Source organism: Sinohyriopsis cumingii, chromosome 15, assembly GCF_028554795.1.
Source record: "Sinohyriopsis cumingii isolate HCF-2022 chromosome 15, ASM2855479v2, whole genome shotgun sequence".
Classification (NCBI taxonomy): Eukaryota; Metazoa; Mollusca; class Bivalvia; order Unionida; family Unionidae; genus Sinohyriopsis; species Sinohyriopsis cumingii.
In genome coordinates this window covers 139,970,282-139,989,831 of record NC_142975.1, presented here as the reverse complement: position 1 = coordinate 139,989,831, position 19,550 = coordinate 139,970,282, and the positions used below count along the sequence as shown (strand labels likewise).

At 35.5% G+C, this 19,550-nt stretch overlaps 1 protein-coding gene across 1 annotated transcript in view; it reads right to left on the bottom strand.

Annotated features, from left to right (window-relative positions):
• LOC149782907 (uncharacterized) overlaps nt 1–19,550 on the bottom strand; it is a 103,954-nt gene that overhangs the window by 13,735 nt on the left and 70,669 nt on the right. The window contains exons 12-13 of the mRNA XM_089934464.1: nt 14,081–14,272; nt 5,605–5,690 (exon numbers count right to left, since the gene is read on the bottom strand). Coding sequence (XP_089790590.1) covers nt 5,605–5,690; nt 14,081–14,272 — 278 coding nt within the window. The remainder of the gene's footprint in view (nt 1–5,604; nt 5,691–14,080; nt 14,273–19,550) is intronic.

The following is a 19,550-nucleotide window of genomic DNA, read 5'->3' as shown; positions in this document are numbered from 1 at the left end:
AATTGTAAACATCATAAAATTTATACCTGATACCAACTACAGTACAACCTCTCTAAACAAGCTAGCCATGGAATATTAGATTGTGTGTTGAATATGGAGGATAACTAGGTGAAAGGGAATTTAAATACATTGGATGATAACTAGGTGATGGGAGTTTAAATACACTGGAAGATAACTAAGTGAAGAGAGTTTAAATACATTAAAGAAATGATAAGAGAAACTGAGTTTCATACCTTACTTTACATTAATGCAAGCAACACCAACAACGCTGTCCAACAGACAAAACCAAAAACAACTAGCAAAAATAAAGTTCTCATTTGTTATAGTGCTTGCATTAATAATTGTTGACCATGTTATGTACCAAACCAGCAAAATATAGCTCATTATAATGTATTTGAGAACAAATAAATAAATTATGAATGCATGTATGTGTTTAGAAAGAAAGGGAGAGAAATACACAGAATATAAAACATCAGTCAAATGGATAGCAATAATTTTAGTCTACGTAAATTTAAAATATTTTTTCGTTTCATGGTTATTGTTGTTGTTCTGGGTTTAATGCCAATTCTTGGTGCAAGATAGACTATACGTAGTAGCCAAAATAACTGGCGAAGGAAGAATCTGGGAAAACCCCAGTAAAGAACCACCAACCCCGAGGAAGCTACTGACAAGCTTTCTCACATACCCACATTGGCAAAGCCGGAGATTCAAATCCAAAGTGACAGAGTTGAGGTGGGAGTGATTGGTAAAGGCAAGTGCTTTAGACCACTAAGCCACCTGGGGCTCCTTCACTTCACAGTACTTGAACCTGCATTTAATTCTGTTGGATCATAATGTTTTAAAAAAAACAAAATAAAGGTATAATACTTAGCTTTACATTTCAATCCAAACTGTCAAACATTTGATAGACCAAATAAGTAAGTAAATCCACAGTGGTACACCATTATTAGGGCTAAAGCAATACACCTATGCCATGTGTTAATACATATTATGATACCCAACCAATCATATGATACAGATCAATGCAAGTAAAGAATAAAGCGGCAAATGAATAATGATTATTCATACCTGCCGAAGAGCAAAAGTAGCTTTTATAATGTAAATAGCATTTTGAACCAATTTTCCACTTTTATTATAAATGTTGTGCATCAAAATAGCAAAATAATCAATGCATCGATTACTTCAGTGAATTCACTCAATGCATTATATCTGTAATTGCCTGACAATGAAAGGTGCTATAATGAGGAAGACCTGTATGTTATTTTCTTTGAAATGAGATCTCTGTATAGAGTCCAGCACACCAGATTACCGTTGAGCAAGCATGACCTGTTCAATCAGAATTCAAAACAATTTTTATCAAAGTAATAATTTTAAAACAGAACAGATAATATTATTATAACAAACATGTTATATTCTACAGAAATAACCTTGTTTAGTGGCATTACAGATTACAGAACTATGCAGGATTAAGAAACAAATTCATGATCAAATTAAGATGTATACATTCTGGCATATCATATTACTATTAATTTGAAATTTCATCAGAAAACAGACCAAAGCTTTCTCGTACACATCTCCCTCAATAACTTGTAAGCAATGCAAGGGCACGAGGTAGTGAGGGAGACTGAATGTTTGGTTGACAGTTGGAAGATGGGTGTAGGTGTGAAACTAGTAACCTTCTCTTTTCCTAAACAAATATTCATCCAATGGATTTTAATATTTTATGGATATTAGATCTAAATAAATCAATTCAAGTCAATACACTGACATGCTTTTAATGGAGATGAAACTGATATGCTGCACTAAAAATTTGTTTATCAATAAAGTTGGAGTTGCTTCCCTTTTATGCTTGATACTTTATCGTAAGCAGCTTCATAGCTAGATTTAAATTCAAAAACTGTTAAAACCCCCCAAAAAGGTTATGACTGAGTATAACCTATCTCGTTTGTACTAATAAAAACCAAACCTATCAATATACTTGCAATGCATAATTCCTCAAGACAGCAATTTTAAATGTCACCATACACTTCCTCATCAATAGCACATGCCAATGACTGTGTATAACCCTATCTCATTTGTACTAATAAAAACCAAACCTGTCAATATGCTTGCACTGCTTAATTCCTCAAGACAGCAATTTTAAATGTCACCATACACTTCCTCATCAACAGCACATGCCAATGACTGTGTATAACCCTATCTCATTTGTACTAATAAAAACCAAACCTATCAATATGCTTGTACTGCTTAATTTTCATCAAGACAGCAATTTTAAATGTCACCATACACTTCCTCATCGATAGCACATGCCAATGACTGTGTATAACCCTATCTCATTTTATACTAATAAAAACCAAACCTATCAACATGCTTGGACTGCTTATTTCCTCAAGACAGCAATTTTAAATGTCACCATACACTTCCTCATCAATAGCACATGCCAATGACTGAGTATAACCCTATCTCATTTTATACTAATAAAAAAGTCGGCATATGGCAGTTGCAATGTCTCAAACCACTATCTGGATTGATTTAAAAAAATATAAACTATTAAGAATGAGAAAAGGCAAAAATATGTGTTCTATTAAAACTTTGAAGATATTTTCAAATGTATTACTGTAAATTTTGAAGAATGATCCAATGGTGTATGATGATTTTAAATTGAAATAAGGCTGACCCTGCACAAAGTTGTTACTATCAAGTTGGCACATTTCATGTCTCATAGTAGACTGAGACAATATGTTAATTAACAATGTCATCATTAAAGGACTATTAAGTTTTCAATGGATATCAAAATGAATACAGCTGAGCCACTGAATAAACACCTACTGACACTTTCATAAAAGTGCTTGCAGGCATTGCTGTGACAGTCAGTTAATTTTGTTCATACATGAATACAAGTGGACATCACATTTACAATAATTACATTGAAAATCAAACAAGAGTACCATGAATGCATCATAGTATCTCCAACCCATGATGAAAAGTCCTCAATGTGGGGACTATTTGGGCATGGTAGGATCTGGAGATTATTAATGGATCACAATGACCTTGACCATTGGTCAAAGGTATGTGGTGTTGTACTAAAGATACTGTACACAAACCATTATTTTATTGTCAAATTTGCTAAGACAGCCACTGCTGACCACTTGATCCCAAAATCTATTGGTTTCTTTTAGTTTTATTAACCTCTACCTTTAAATCTCAAATCAATAGACATTTTCTCTACTCCTAGTGCAAATCATCCATAAAGTTTGATCCAGGTCTGTAATGAAAAACTAATGTTAATGTGCAAAAACTATGTCTTCTTTCATTCAGTGACCTTGACCTTGATGTTTAATTGTTGGACCCCAAAAATCAAAAAACTTCTTTGTGACCCCAAGTGCAAGCTAATCAAACAAACTGGTCCAAGTAAGTGATGTAGAACTAATGTTACTGTGCAGAAATCATTATTGTGCACAAACAATTTTATTCTAACAGTCACAGTGACCTTGCCCTTTGACCCAAAATCAACAGGCTTCTGTTAACCCAAATGCAAGTCATCCATCAAAATGATTGGGTAGATACCATTTTTTTTCTTTCAATCACAGTGACCTTGCCCCTTTGACCTCAAAATCGATAGGCTTCCTCCTTACTCCAAGTTCAAGCTATGCACCAAGTTTGGTAACTGTAGCTGGTGGAGATTTCTAGTTATTGTCAAAAAACTAACTTTGTAATGCATGGATGAAGAACATCAAAACATAATGCACTCCTCCTTACGAAAAGTGTTTAAAATCAGAATTTCAGGAGGCATTTGCATTTTAATGAAGTGGAATTTTCATGCAAGTGACATAAAACCCTGAGGCTAAACAAAATTTATTTCTGTTTTGGTTTTAATAATGCCAAGTAACATTCTACACTGCTCAACAAATCTCCAGGAAAAAATCTATGAGAAAATAATGACTATCTTAGGGAATACAGATACAATAACACCTAAATGGCTCAATTAGTGAAGTGATACCTAAAAACCGTGCTCCAAGATCCACAGCAACAGCAAGAACAACAAAATACCTGTATTCATACAGACCTGTTTTACTGCAGGTAATGACAAAGAAAGATACATGAATTCAACTGAACACTTGGCCAAATAAGGATGATGCTGCCACCATTGTTGGCAGTAAGTAATGCCTATCATATCTGGCATAATACCTGCACAGATTACTTTTAAAACCAAACATTGGAGTAAATTCCATGAGATTAAGAGCTCATCATACAAGATAAACAATGATGATGTCAAAAACAATGTCCCTATCTTGTGTATATACATGCTAAAGTAGTGGCTCAATTTATGTGTGTTGGGAGCTCTCTACAATGGAGGTTCATTCTCTCCCCAAATATGATCATGCTGAATGCAGCACAAGTTCCATTTTTAAGACTAATTTAACCAGCAAAGTATATCTTGGTGAGTTCCAAGAAAATGATAAGATTCTATTTTAGCAGTTACTTTCCTTGGAGACAAGCTGGATTGAGGAACATGCGGTGTGAATTTATTAAGATCGATGTTGGTATTATTTGACATGACATAAAAAGATGTTAAGTATGAATGAGATTCATTCATTTAAAATTTAAAATGGATGATGATTTTTAAAATCGTTCATGTGAAAAGAATACCTTTACTTTTTAAGTTATAACATTGTGTTTTTGGTTCTTATTTAAATGAAATGTACAATGTTGTTTCAGTCTTTTTATTGGTTCAAAGTATAAAAAAGTTGCCGAATTTGTACTTAAAAATAGTGAACTCCCAATTTTGGTGCACCAATCCAGCCAATGCCACAACAGTGTATCTACACAAATACTTTTCGGTACAAATTCAATAATCCATTCAAATGCTGGCATGATGAAAACTGATCTATCAACTGTAGTGTAAGCCTAAATCTAATTAGCTTTGTAATATCACTTGACAGTAAAAGTTATCAGATATTCCACACTGGATTAGAACTGATACACACCAACAGCTGGTTTATGTTATACATTCACTAGGGTTTATGTTCCATGGCAAACATACTCTCAGGGCAGTCTTTACTCCCCTTCCTAGCTGTATTGATGTCTTGTATTTAATAAATAGTATAGAACACATTCTGCAGTTATTCTTCAAAAACAAATAACATTACATAACTGTCAATCAAACAGTCTTTGGGTGATCCTGTTGGAATACTGACCATTTAAACAGCAACAACCAACTGACAATGCTGGTAAGATGAAAAATGATCTATCAACAACTATCAATCAACAATGGTGATCTCAGTGGATGACTGATCATTTAAACATAATCATCTCTTTATTGCTTGTTTGTCCTCTCTGACTGAACCCTGAAACCTGGAAATTACTTTCACCATAAAATGCACAAATTTATCTTGCTTTTACTTTCTATCTCTTGCCCAAATTTTAAAATTTTTTACTTGTGTCCCAGCAGTGCTGTTAAAGTATGCACCCAATTTTTCATAAGAAAATATTTTGAAGAATTCAACATGCATACATGCAGATAAGGCATAGTCAGCAAGTCCATTGCAAATTAATATATATCTGTTGACAAGTATTCAAAAAATTCAACCAACTCCTGCTTACCAGATTACAGTACCAGGAGGGAGGTGACTGAATTGCCTCATCGTAGGTTGGTGGTGAATCTCTTTCTCGAGCTCTTTGTCTTCGCCCTACAAAAATTGAAAGACAACGAACTTTTAATATTAAAATAAAGCACCCTCTTGTAACATGAGATAAACCCCCAAAATATATAGATATTACAAAGTAAATAACACCAACACATAAAATGTGTGACCAGTTTTTCTTTATTGCCTCTTCAGACTAAATTCAAACTGAATTCAATTCAATGATATTAACAACATGACACATACAAGATGAAGTCACACCTTAAAATCGTTCTCATACATTCTTGTTATAATCAAAATATACAGACTGATCTTCCCAAGAACTTTTAAAATAGTGTGTGTGGAACTGTAGCCAATTACAGATGAAACAATGCTTCTGAGGCTGTCCTGTGAATTAATATCATGTATGACATAATGATTGGGCTGGGCTGGGGGAGAGAGGGTAAATTTAATTTTATTGTCAACTTTAAACACATACATACTGAATCAAAACAAGTGCCTCACAAACCTCTTGTTTGTTTAGACAATTTTTAAATATCCCTTATTACTGGAGTGAATTGGCTCACATAAGCCAAAGGAGTGAATTGGCTCACATAAGTCAAAGGAGTGAATTGACTCACATATGTCAAAGGAAACACCCCAAGAATTGACCTAGACTGATCTGATGGTAGGATTTGAACCTGCACCCTTTCAGTCACATGTCCTGCATGCTAACCACTGCACCATCATGCCTCCTGGCTTTTTTAGTTGCTTTTAAAATATGCAGAAGACTGGCCTATTCTACATTCACAAGCCTACAAGAAGAAACAACTTCACCTGGGGAGATCACTGTATTCCATATAAATGGGAAAGAAAATAAAGCTTCAACTCCCCCAAAAATCCACTGAATTTTACAAATTTGTGTTAACCAAACATTGTAAATCATCCATGAATGCTTACAATAATGCTTTGCATTTCAATGAGATTAAAAAAATATTCATGAATGATCAAAAAATACAGCAAAAATGTCGACACTGAAAATGTTTTCAGCTTTGTTTCAAGTATTTTAAGACAGCAGGCATGAAAAATCTTTCTACAAGACTAAGTTAGTCATTTGAAAGATGCATATATTCAGCGTTTTATTTTACATCAGAGTTGAACAGAAGGTTACTTTGTTGATACAAAATATAAAATGCTGAAATCTGGATGAAAAAAGTTTACATTTATTTCATTGGTATGTACAAGAAAGACTGTCTATCAATAACAAAGTTTAATCACTGAGCATAAAGACTCTTCCAACACTGGTAAACAACTATAAATGATTAAAACTAAGCATTATATCTCGCTAATTATTTTACAGCTGACTGAAATAATAATAGGTAAAGGCTGGACTAATTTTCATTTGGATATTCTAGGTCTATCAAGAGCCAAAATTACAAAAATCTGCTTTCAATCAAACTCATCTTTGACATAAAGATTTTCATAATCTATGGCTGAGATCAGATCCTTATGTTAGAGTTTTCCTAAGATACTGTCATGCCTATTTTAAGTTGATCATGGGACTTAACTATGATGGTCATAACAGAACTAATCAAAGATCGTGTTCAGATAATTTTATTAAACAAGAGACCATTGAAGGGACTGTTTCTCTACTGGCCAAAACTAATTTCCAGGAATCAAAGATAATCCCACTTCTTTGGTTCTATTCCTTTTGACTGCTGTGTATTAAAATCATCTCTGATATTCCTGCGAAACATCAAGTTATCAGATTTGTTCCTAAGTATAGCTTTAAGTGCAGTACACAATTCTTTGCCATGACCTTTTTACCCTGAATCTCATACCATCAATGCCAAATGATTGAACCTGTCACTAACAATGTCAAGTCCTTAGTTAATATTTTTGGGGAAAATAATAAATGGTATATACAAAGTATTTTGTTTCCGATAAATCCACCAAACAAAAGGGTTTGATAAATATCTATTCATAACTGTTTGTGATATCATGAACAACCAGAGTCGAGACCTTTGACCTTGAAATTGATGTCAAAGCTAATGACCAACTTGTACACTGGAATGCAACTAAATGCAAAGTTTGGTCAAAATTCACTAGTATACGTTCAAGTCACTGTGCTCATAAGTTCAATGAAGTTCAAAAATACAAGGAATGACCTCTGACCTAACCCCAAGGTCAATAATTCTGGTTTTCAAATGTCCTTTAAAAAAGTGCAGATATGTTCATGGTCAGATCTACACCATTTTCACTCAGAACCAATTAAACAGTGCAAGAGGCATTTAGTGAAAACCCATGTCGGAGCCACCATTTATGCAGGGGAAATAGCAATAACAAGATTTCAAAAGAGCCATAATGGTGGAATGTTAAGGATCAGACACAGACAATCTCCATTTTCAGTCAGAACCAACTTCATGTTGCTGAAGAGTTTCAGAGAACACTCCATGACAATGTGCCCACATATTCAGAAGAAATAGCTATATAAAAATTTTATGGATGGGCATCAAGCAGACATTTTGGAGGCTGGATCAGCATCATTTTAATAAAGGAACAACTATATACTGCAAGAAAGAAGTGTTTTTTTTATAATGTTGGAATGACCATCCTATCAGGAAAGGTTAAGAAATTTTTTAAATTTTGGGAGGTTACGATGGCATCCTTTTCATTTAAGATCACTTACAAATTAACTGAAGTCTCATAGTGTTGCTATGACTATTAACCATTCTGGATAAGATGCTGTATTAAGATTTCCAAGTTGCCTACCATGGTCAAGAAGACGGGAGGTTTGACCAGCACCATTTTTATTTATGACCAACCTGATATCTTAATATGTCATTTACTCATTTAGAAGTAGCATACCTCATGATGCTATGGCAATATATTTAGGAGTACTGTTAACAAAATTTGGACACTATGATGGAGATCAGATCAGCACTATTTTCCTTAGGACAAACCAGACAACATAAGAAGTCTTAAAGTAAAAACCACATGTTGATGTTGTTGTTGTTGTTGTTGCTGATGTAGGGTTTAACCCCATTTTTCAGCACACGATAGGCTATACATGGCGTACAGTATTATTGGTGGAGGAAGAACCCGGGAAAACCCCGGAAAGAACCACTGACCCACGAGAAGCTACTGGCAAGCTCTCTCACATACCCACATTAGCCGAATCCGAGACTTGAACCCACGCAGACAGAGGTGAGATGGCAGTGATCCGTAATGGAGAGTGCTTTAGATCACTCAGCCACTCGGGGCCCCCAACATGTTGATATTACCATCCATTCAGAAGGAGTGGTGATAACAAGACAGAAATTACATCAGCATCATTTTCATTCAGGACCAGCTTGATATATATATATCTTCAGTAATCTTTAGGGAAAAGCTCATGTTGATATGAACATACATTAAGATGGAGTAGGAATAACAAGATTTTGATGATGGTCACCATGGTGACCATACTTAAAGTCAGTCTGATACCATTTTCATTCAGGAACAACTATACAGCATAGTCTTTTACTGAAAATACAATGTCAACATGACAATCTATTCAGAAGGAGCAGCAACAACAAGATTTATTTTCAGGATAGTCACAATGGTGTCCATACTGCATGTCCAAGGGGCACTATTTTCATTTAGGAAAAACTAGACATTGTGATAAATGTGTGTAAAGTTTCAATGGCAATCATCTCAGTAGTTCAGGATTAGTAGCAACAACAAAATTATGCCAGCTCTTGGCAGACATCAGGCTCATGGTTGTACAGCATATAACAAACTTGTGCCAACTCACAGCAGACATCAAGCAGATGGATGTACAGCATATAACAAATGTGTCGACTCTGGCAGACATCAGACAGATGGATGTAGAACAGATAAAAAGAACTTGTGCCAACTTATGACAGACATCAGACAGATGGATGTAGAGCAGATAACAAACTTGTGCCAGCTCATGACAGACATAAGGCAGATGGATGTTGTTGTTGTTGTTGGGGTTTAACACCATTTTTCAGCACACCACAGGCCACACATGGTGGCCAGTAATAATGGTGGAGGAAGAAACCAGGAAAACCCTGGAAAGAACCACCAACCCACGAGAAGCTACTGGCAAGCTTTCTCACATACCCACATTGGCCGAATCCGAGACTCAAACCCACTCAGACACAGGTTAGATGGCAGTGATCCGTAACGGATGGTGCTTAAGACCACTAGGCAACTCGGGGCTACGCAGATGGATACAGAGCAGATAAAAAACACTCATGCCAACTCATGGCAGACATCAGACAGACTGATGCAGAGCAGATAAAAAAAACTTGTACCAAATCATGACAGACCTCAGGCAGGTGGATGCAGAGCAGATAAAAAACTTGTGCCAACTCATGGCAGACATCTGACAGATGGATGTAAAGCAGATTTAAAAAACTTGTGCCAACTCATGACAGATGTAATGCAGATGGATATTGTTGTTGTTGTAGGGGTTTAACACCATTTTTCAGCACACAATAGGCCACACATGGCAGCCAGTATTAATGGTGGAGGAAGAAACAGGGAAAACTCTGGAAAGAACCACCAACCCATGAGAAGCTACTGGCAAGCTTTCTCACATACCCACACTGGCCAAATCCGAGAATCAAACCCACACAGACAGAGGTGAGATGGCAGTGATCTGTAACGGAGAGCGCTTAAGACTAATTGACCACTTGGGGCCCCGCAGATGGATGCAGAGCAGATATAAAAAACTTGTGCCAACTTATGACAGACATCAGGCAGATGGATGCAGAGCAGATAACAAACATGTGCTGACTCATGGCAGACATCAGACGGATGGATGTAGAGCAAATAACAAACTTCTGCCAACTCATGGCAGACATCAGACCAATGGATGTACAGCAGATAAAAAAAAACTTGTGCCAATGCATTACAGACATCAGGCAGATGGATGCAGAACAGATAACAAACATGTGCTGACTCATGGCAGACATTAGACAGATGAATGTAGAGCAGATAAAAAAAACTTGTGCCAACTCATGGCAGACATCAGGCAGATGGATGTACAGCAGATAAAGGCCAATGCATAAGCTCATCTGGTCTGTGACCAAATGGGATACAAGTCTGGTTGATGCTGTGTTTACAAGTTACTGGTCTGTGACCAAACAGGATACAAATCTGGTTGATGCCGTGTTTACAAGTTACTGGTCTGTGACCAAATGGGATACAAGTCTGGTTGATGCTGTGCTTACGAGTTACTGGTGTGTGACCAAATGGGATACAAGTCTGGTTGATGCTGTGTTTACAAGTTACTGGTCTGTGACCAAATGGGTTACAAGTCTGGTTGATGCTGTGTTTACAAGTTACTGGGATGTGAATGAAACGCCATAAACTGTGAATATCTGAGCTGGGTAGAGTAAAAAATTTTGTACTGCAGTATTTCTGAATGTACCACAATATGTACCATGGTATACTGTAATTATATTAGAGACAATGTTCTGGGGCAGGGGCCTGACACTTTTTTGTTTAATTTCTGTCAACAGTTAGAAAACTATTTTGCTCGAATTGATAGCAAAATAATCACATACTCTGTCCACATTATTTGGGAAAAAAATATACATTTTCTTGATGAATATATCGAGATCATCAGGTTGAGATGAATGTTTCTACACCGTATCAAACACATTATTTCCCTTGCTCAGAAAAATATATGTAGATTTGTATTTATTGCAAATCCCCATTTTAGTCACACATTTTTTCAATTGTTAATGCAAACTTTTAAAAATATGAATTAGGCATTTGGCATTTTATGAAAACTAATGTACAACCTCTGCAAAATCACCATGTGACATTATGTAACCAGGGCTAGGCCTAGATATATACTGTGCAGTTGTGTCACCAGTCCGTCTGCCTTGCAGTGATGGAGATTTACTCTTTAGCTTTAAATGTTTCAAAAATGTTGTATGGGATATATGAACTGATTTAAACTGAAGTCAAATGCATATGGATATTTTCTTTACTCCTCTGATGGAACATAGGTTTTGGACCAGTAAGTGACCTTTCTTCCAACACCATATCATGTACTTACTGGATACACACACTCGACTTTCATGCAAAACTCTGAGCAAATTTCACATAATAACAGTACTTAATAACGTTCAATTCATATGGAAAGCTCATTATTTTACCGTACCTTCAAACTCTTTGTTTGTGTTTACATTACAAGATATTGTTGTCACACTGAACTTAATGGGGATCTTTTAAGCATATATTTTAACTACAATAAGGATTCAGTCTCTTGCTAAGATGCAGACTAGATTTTTAAGAATTATTTGGATATTTTTTTGACAAGCCTAAATAATATTGTTCTTTTTCTTCTCTTAATTTTCTATCTGAACAGTTGCAAGAATTTAAAAAGTAAACAAACATGATATTCCCAGTGATGAAACAGCCTCAACAAAAATATAGTTCTTCTATCCTCACATTGTATACAAAACATATGCTGCTCTTTGTGATAGGTCTACCTTTATGATGCAAATGTTTGTCTTCAGATTCAATAAACAAATTTGATTCCTCAGTAATATTAAAAGAAAGTTCCTCCACTTAAACTTGCTACTTAAAAAAATAAAAATAAAAAAACATATTTTGCAGAAAAAGTTTTGAAACTCTAAAGCTTAGTGATTCATGACATCACATGAGGGACACTGCTAAATAACTCTACCTGACATTCAAAGTCATTATTGCTGAATAAATATCAAAGATTGTTTCAACAATCAGCAGCTACAAGGAAGAAATAGTCTTATCTTGAATTCCTGGAAATTATTTTTGCCCAGTATAGTGTCAGTCTCTTTGAGGGTCTCTGGTTCCATCTTAGTTTGCCATGAAGCTTCTCCCATGGGTCTCTGATAAATTTAACGATCGCTAGATTTTGACCATCTTTACTAGAGGTACACAGTATTACCCATATCCCATGGTATTTTTTTCCCCAGTGGTATGTACCACTACTTTTTCACTGAACCAATACGTTGGACAGGTATAGTTTCTGTCAGTTAGGAATATATGGAAATCCCAAGGAATCTCGTAACTTCTTAAAGATATTAACATCATGTTTTCATTATTCATGACAAAATAGTTCACTAAATAAACATCTGTCACAAAGTAATGGTGAATATGACAAATATAATTTTATTACATACTCATTTAATATTACATTACTGATGTGGTGTACACCTAAAGTTTCCATATTGCACAGAGTCTGGAACTACTTTTACAACTTGAAATATTAAATATTAGTAATCTTATAAAATATCTAGAAAGATTTATTGCTTCACATTTTAAATTATTAAAAATGACAACACACGCTTGTAATTTTAATACTGGTTGAAAATGGCACTTTCTGCTGTTAGGGATAATGGAGGAGTACCATAAGTAGTGATAAGGAGTTTATGAGCATGCCACGGTATCAAGCTGAGGAATTAGAATTAGATGAGGCTGACAATATTTTGGACACTATGTTTCACAATGAGGTCTCATATAAGGCTGGTGTTTCCAGTTGAAAACAAAACATGATAAAGAGGGAAACCAGCTACTTTGCTACTGAAATCTTGTACTGAAAGTTTAGAATCCAGACAAAATAAAAAAAGACTTAAGAAGTCATGTCAAGATTATAGGCATATCATCAGGTTCAGAGGAAACTTTACCCCTGTCTGACTACTTAAAATTGGTGCCTAACTTATCACATTGATGAAACCAGATATTTCTTATTTTGTGCTTTTATTCTGTAAGTCCATATTTGATGGGTTATTTCTGTAAGTCTTACAGTAAAATCGTAAGGGTTGGTAGGTCTGGTTATGACAGCAATACAAGATGTCCAAATGGCATGATTTTCATTTAGGATCAACGAGACCAAGGCATGAATGTGAGTGTAAAGTTTCATGGCAATCCTCCATGTAGTTTAAAAGAAGTACCAATAACAAACTTGTACTTAAAGTTTCATGGCATTCCTCCAAGTAGTTTAGGACAAGTACCAATAAAAAAAACTTGTACTAATGGACAGACAATGAAAGAAAAACCATCCATAAGCTCTTCCGGTCTATGACCTGTAGAGCTAATAAAAAATAGGAAACTGTAAAAATCTACTCACCAAACAAATGTGATTCTTACAGTGTTTAGAATCCAGACAGATTGGTGTCTAGCAGTGGGGACAGAAATCGCTCAAAAATTCTCTAAGAAAAATAAGGGGAAATATACCTTTTGATAAATTTGTTAACACTATAATTTTTTGTTTTGATTTGGCTCATTTTTTCAAATTTGGGAATGCTTGTAACAACGTTTAAAAAAGTTCAAAGGAAGAGCATGTAAATTAGAATAACTACTTTAACGTACAAAAATGTATACCTGTTTTATAGCATTATTGAGATATGCCTCAAACTCAGTATATAGCCATATGTCAAGAACTATGTTACCTCTGCGTCTCCGTGTGACATTGCCACTGACAGTAGGAATGGTATTCTGGTTCCGTCTGGCAGAATTACTCTGCCGGCATTTGCGGATCATGATGATCAGCAAACAGATGACGACAATCAAAAACGCTGAAATCACCACTGGGATGATTACTCCTATCGTGACTGTATACTGATAGCTCTTTGTCCCACCAGCTGAAACCAAAGATCATATGTGACTGAAATTATAGACTTATCTTACTATGAGACACAATTTTTTAAAATCTAAACTGTGTTACAGACATAAGGTTATGACAAAGCTAAATTTTTCAACATTTTTTGAAACTTTATTCAGGTCATCTACATATGTATACAAACATGCCTACCAATTTGCATTGCCCTATGAAATGCAGTTGTTTGCACTTTCATGCTAACAAGGCTTGCCGCAAAAAAAATATAAGCCAAAAAGTTCACTTTTTCTCTGAAAATAAAAAATGGCTATACTGTGATACAAATATAACCAGGTCTTCTATATATTTTACGCATACAAACATGCTGCTCAGATTTTATTCCCCTATGACAAGTGATTTTGTCACAAGCCAAAAAGATTACAAACTTATAAAGAAATTTAACACTTGCACTTGCAGCAAAACAAAGTAACATCAGATTATTTACATATACACCACTCTGTAAATCAATACCTTGATAAATTGTGAACCCAATTACAACATAAGATCTATGGATCTGATTTCTTTTTAAGTACTTTAGAAAAAATAAAGAAAAACACAATGACAAAGTAATGACTTGTGCAGCAAGCCAATCATGCAGATCATCCAATATTTACTTATTTTAAAGTTTAGAATATCTGATTATTTTATGATATTAATGCTCACTAAAAGAGAAACACATGAACATACCCGCATAAAAACATTTATGCATTGACACAAGACTGCAAAGTCTCACATCCAATAATTAGGGCATTGAGAAAGCGGAGAAATCAAAAAGGATTAAATAACTGTAAATAACTATTTTGCAGCTAAGATGGTATTTTAATAGCTGTTAAGGCCTGAATTGTTCTTGCAAATGATGAAACAAACTTTTTACAAGATCAATTGTCTCCAGCAAATAACAATATATGAAAGGTGCCAACATCACAGTAACATCCAGGTATAGGATAATCCTATTTTTTTATGAAACTTAAATACTTTCTCTGTAATTAAGCTTGCATTCTGACAATTGTTGAGGACATAATGGTCCTTTCATATAATGACAAGCTAATTACCAGATTTGCTGTTTCTAGCTTATCACAATATATGAAACTCGTTCTGGGAAACAGTAACAGAATCCCAAGAAGAGCCAAACACTACTGGCCAAAAAGAATAAACAGGAATTTAAGATAAGACCATTTCTTACTTTTAAATGATGAAAGCTGAAACCATCTCTGATATTCTTTAGTGATAACGTGAAATTAGCTGATGTAGTGAACATACTGGATGTCAGACTGGCACCATTTTCATTCAGTGTCAATGATCATTAATTCAGACGGAGTAGTGACAACAAGATTTTCACAACAGCCATCATGGCAGCCATACTGGATGTAAGACTGGCACACTTTTCATTCAGGACCAACAATGTATCATAAGAATCTATTGGTGAAAACCCCATGTTGATATAGCCATCCATTTGAAAGTAGAGATAACAATATTTTCAAGATAGAGGATATAGTGGCCATAATGGATGTCAGATCAGCACCATTTTCATGTACGACCAAGTAGACATCATAAGAAGTCTTTTATTGAAAACTTCATGCTGATACAACCATCCATTCAGGAAGAGCAGCAATACAATTTTCAAGACTACCACTGTTTGGCAGCCATATTGGTGTCAGATTTGCACTATGCTCATTTAAGACCAACTGGAAATCACAAGTCTTTTGGTGAAATCTCATGTCAACCTAACTTTCTGTTCAATAAGAAGACTTTCAAGATGTCTGTAATAGACATCATAAAAAAGCCTTTTGGTGAAATCTCATGTCAACCTAACTTTCTGCTCAATAAAAAGACTTTAAAGGTGTCTGTAATAGACATCATAAAAAAGTCTTTTGGTGAAATCTCATGTCAACCTAACTTTCTGCTCAATAAAAAGACTTTAAAGGTGTCTGTAATAGACATCATAAAAATGTCTTTTGGTGAAATCTCATGTCAACCTAACTTTCTGCTCAATAAAAAGACTTTAAAGGTGTCTGTAATAGACATCATAAAAAAGTCTTTTGGTGAAATCTCATGTCAACCTAACTTTCTGCTCAATAAAAAGACTTTAAAGGTGTCTGTAATAGACATCATAAAAAAGTCTTTTGGTGAAAACCCCATGTTGATATGACCATCCATAAAAGAGGAGTAGCTATAAGAAAAGTTTCAAGATGACCACATAGGTGGCCATACTTAAGCCCAGATCAGCACCTATTTCACGTAGGACTAAGTAGACATCATACAAAGTCTTTCAGTGAAAACTCTATGTTGATATTCCTATCCGTTCAGGAGCAGTAGTGACAACAAGAGTTTCAAGTATGCTGATGTGGCAGCCATACTGGACATCAGGTTGGCCCTATTTTCATTTTGGACCAGCTAGACATCATTGGAAGTCTTTTAATGAAAATCCCATGTTGATATGACCAGACATGTACGTGTATCTGGAGTAGCAGCAACAAGATTTTCATAATGGCCACTGTGGCAGCCATATCAGACAAAAAACTGGCCCTATTTTCATTTAGAACCAACTAGTCATCATAAGATGTCTTTTAGTGAAAACCCAATCTTAACATGACCATCCATTCAGGAGCACTAGTGATAACAAGACTTTCAAGATGCTTTCATAGCAGCCATTCTAGACTTCAGGCACCATTTTCATTTAGGACCAAGTAGACATAATGCTGAGCACCAAGCGAGGCAGCTGTTAGTACCATTTTTGTAAGTCTTTGGTATGACTTGGCCAGTGATCGAACCCACGACCTCCCGCTTCTGCAACATTTATCCGCAAGAACTGTTATCATCATCGCTGTCAGAATCCTCATCTTCTGACGATTCAGTCTCAGAAACTTCTATGTCCGAATCTAAATCTCGCAAAATATCCAACTGCCGAACATATCTTTTCTCAGCTTGCTCACTATTTTCGAGATCAAACCCAAGAAACTCCTCATTTTTGCTCTCATAAAAAATCACTCTTACGTCCACCATCATTTACGATTTTTCATGAACAGAACATGTGTAGTGAAACTGCTCAAAAACAGTAACCCTTGGCATCTAAACAATTCAAATTTCCACAAATGAAAGTAAAATCATTTCTGATTGGTTTAATAGTTGTTTAGTTCTTGGAAAAAGAACCATTTGTAACCAATCAGAGATGTTGTATCTAACACACATTCATCACACCTGGAGACGGTATCGGCCACTGAATGCAGTAAACAATCCAGGAACCAGACTAATCAACAAAACAAAAATAAGTAACGTAATACACGAATATTCTTGCGCACCATGTTGGTTGTTGAAACAAGTGGGAATCATGTTATCAATCTTTCAGATGTTGGACATTTTAAAAATAAATGTAATTTATACAGAATAACAGACAACTTCCTTGGAAAAAGTTTTTTTTAACAATTATTCTCGATGCATTTGTAACATGAGGATTCAGTCATTAAACAGCCCAGTCCCCATACAAGCCTGTGGTTCTCTGGATGTCTAGTGGATTTTTGGAGGTCCCTCAGTAACTCACACCCTCACTTATAGTGCAGTCTATGTTTTTGGATCCCGATGTGCACGAGTTATCGAGGGAGAGGTGTACTTAGAAGATTCTTAATGTGATCCAGGAAGATCATTAAATGAAAGTGTCCAGGGCAACATCCCAGTAGAGGTGGAGGCGTTCAGAAGATAGCGCCATGGACATCAATGCCTTAACGTACTGGCAACTTCCTCCAGCAACAGCTGTAATGCAACTGGAGATTTCTCATAGCATGGCTTTGGTGACAAACAACCCAGCCCAAAGCTCCAGCACCTCCAGCATCTTAATTGGAAGGTGAAACAAGGACCCTGTCAAAATTTCTACCCGTGATGCAGTCAGAGGGAGACTCAAGGGGCCAGTCTGGGAAGTGTGTTTAGGTGTCCGGACACAGTTTTTCAAATTTCTATACATATCTATTAAAATGTTTACTGTTTTATTGTTTATACCCTTATGTATTAATGACAACCATAATTTGTCATGCTGTACTTTATCAAGTTTTAAAAGTCAACAAAAAAGCAATAAAATCTACCTTTTCTTTTAGAGATATATTTTTGAGCTCAAGCCTTAATAATAAATATATTATCGAATTATTATTTGCTAAACCCTTCCTGTGCTTCACCTATTAGACCACTGTATTCAGCCCACATGTATATACAAGTATTCAATATATCAGTAAAGACTTCACATCGTCTCAATAAGGGAGATACCTCTAGCTGTTGGGACCGCTACTGTTACCATAATTATATATAGGACTGATAATGCTCTTCTCTCAATGTTTAGGAAGATAGCCAGATTCAAAGATTATATTAAAAAGAGCATTATTGACCCTAAGATCATTTCATTTGTGCACTGATAAAATCAAGTAGGTATCATATCAGGTCCATGGGTTTTGTTTTTGATTTTGAGCATGTTTTGGATTTTTAACATAGCTTTAACAATGTGAGTCAAATCACTATGATGTCTGCAGTGTGGCAGTTTATAGTGATGTCTTGCACTGGGACAACATGCTGCAGAAATGTGGTATCATGTCCCACCCAAGCACATTATCCTGACACAAGGCCGACCAGTCCTAACACTAACCTCTTAATGCTGAGCATCAAACGAGGCATCTGCTAGTACCATGTTTATGTCTTTGGTATGACTCTGCCTGGGTTCAAACCCACTACCTCCTACATCTGAGGCAGGAACTCTAACCACTTAAGCCACCAGAGCGGTCTCTTTGATGTTTTAGCCAACTTCTCATTATGTCATCATTTGTAATTGGAGACATCATTCTGTAAGTGAGGTAGTTCTTCACTAACAATATTGTCAGAGTCATCTAACTTGGTCATGGGCTTCTTCAATAAATATGTAAAGTGTTCATACCAATTTTGCTAGAAGATACGTTCCACTTCATGTTGAGATTAATGCATTTCCCATTTCAAAAGATGTCAAAATTGTCAATGGTTTCTCCTCGCTTGAATCAATTTATTCACTTTGGACTATTTATTTATAATAACAGATAATAAAGAGTGGTGTGAGACCACAGAAACTCACTCTTGATGATGATGATTAGCGCGACCATAATGGTGGTGTGAGATCCCTAAAAAAGTGTAAGATTCAACATGTAATATCAGTCAATGTACCATCAAACCAGATACACTGAAAATATATAAAGATGAAACACAGAGGTCGCAAAAATTCTGGATATGAAAGGTAAGATGATACCTACCCCAGAAGT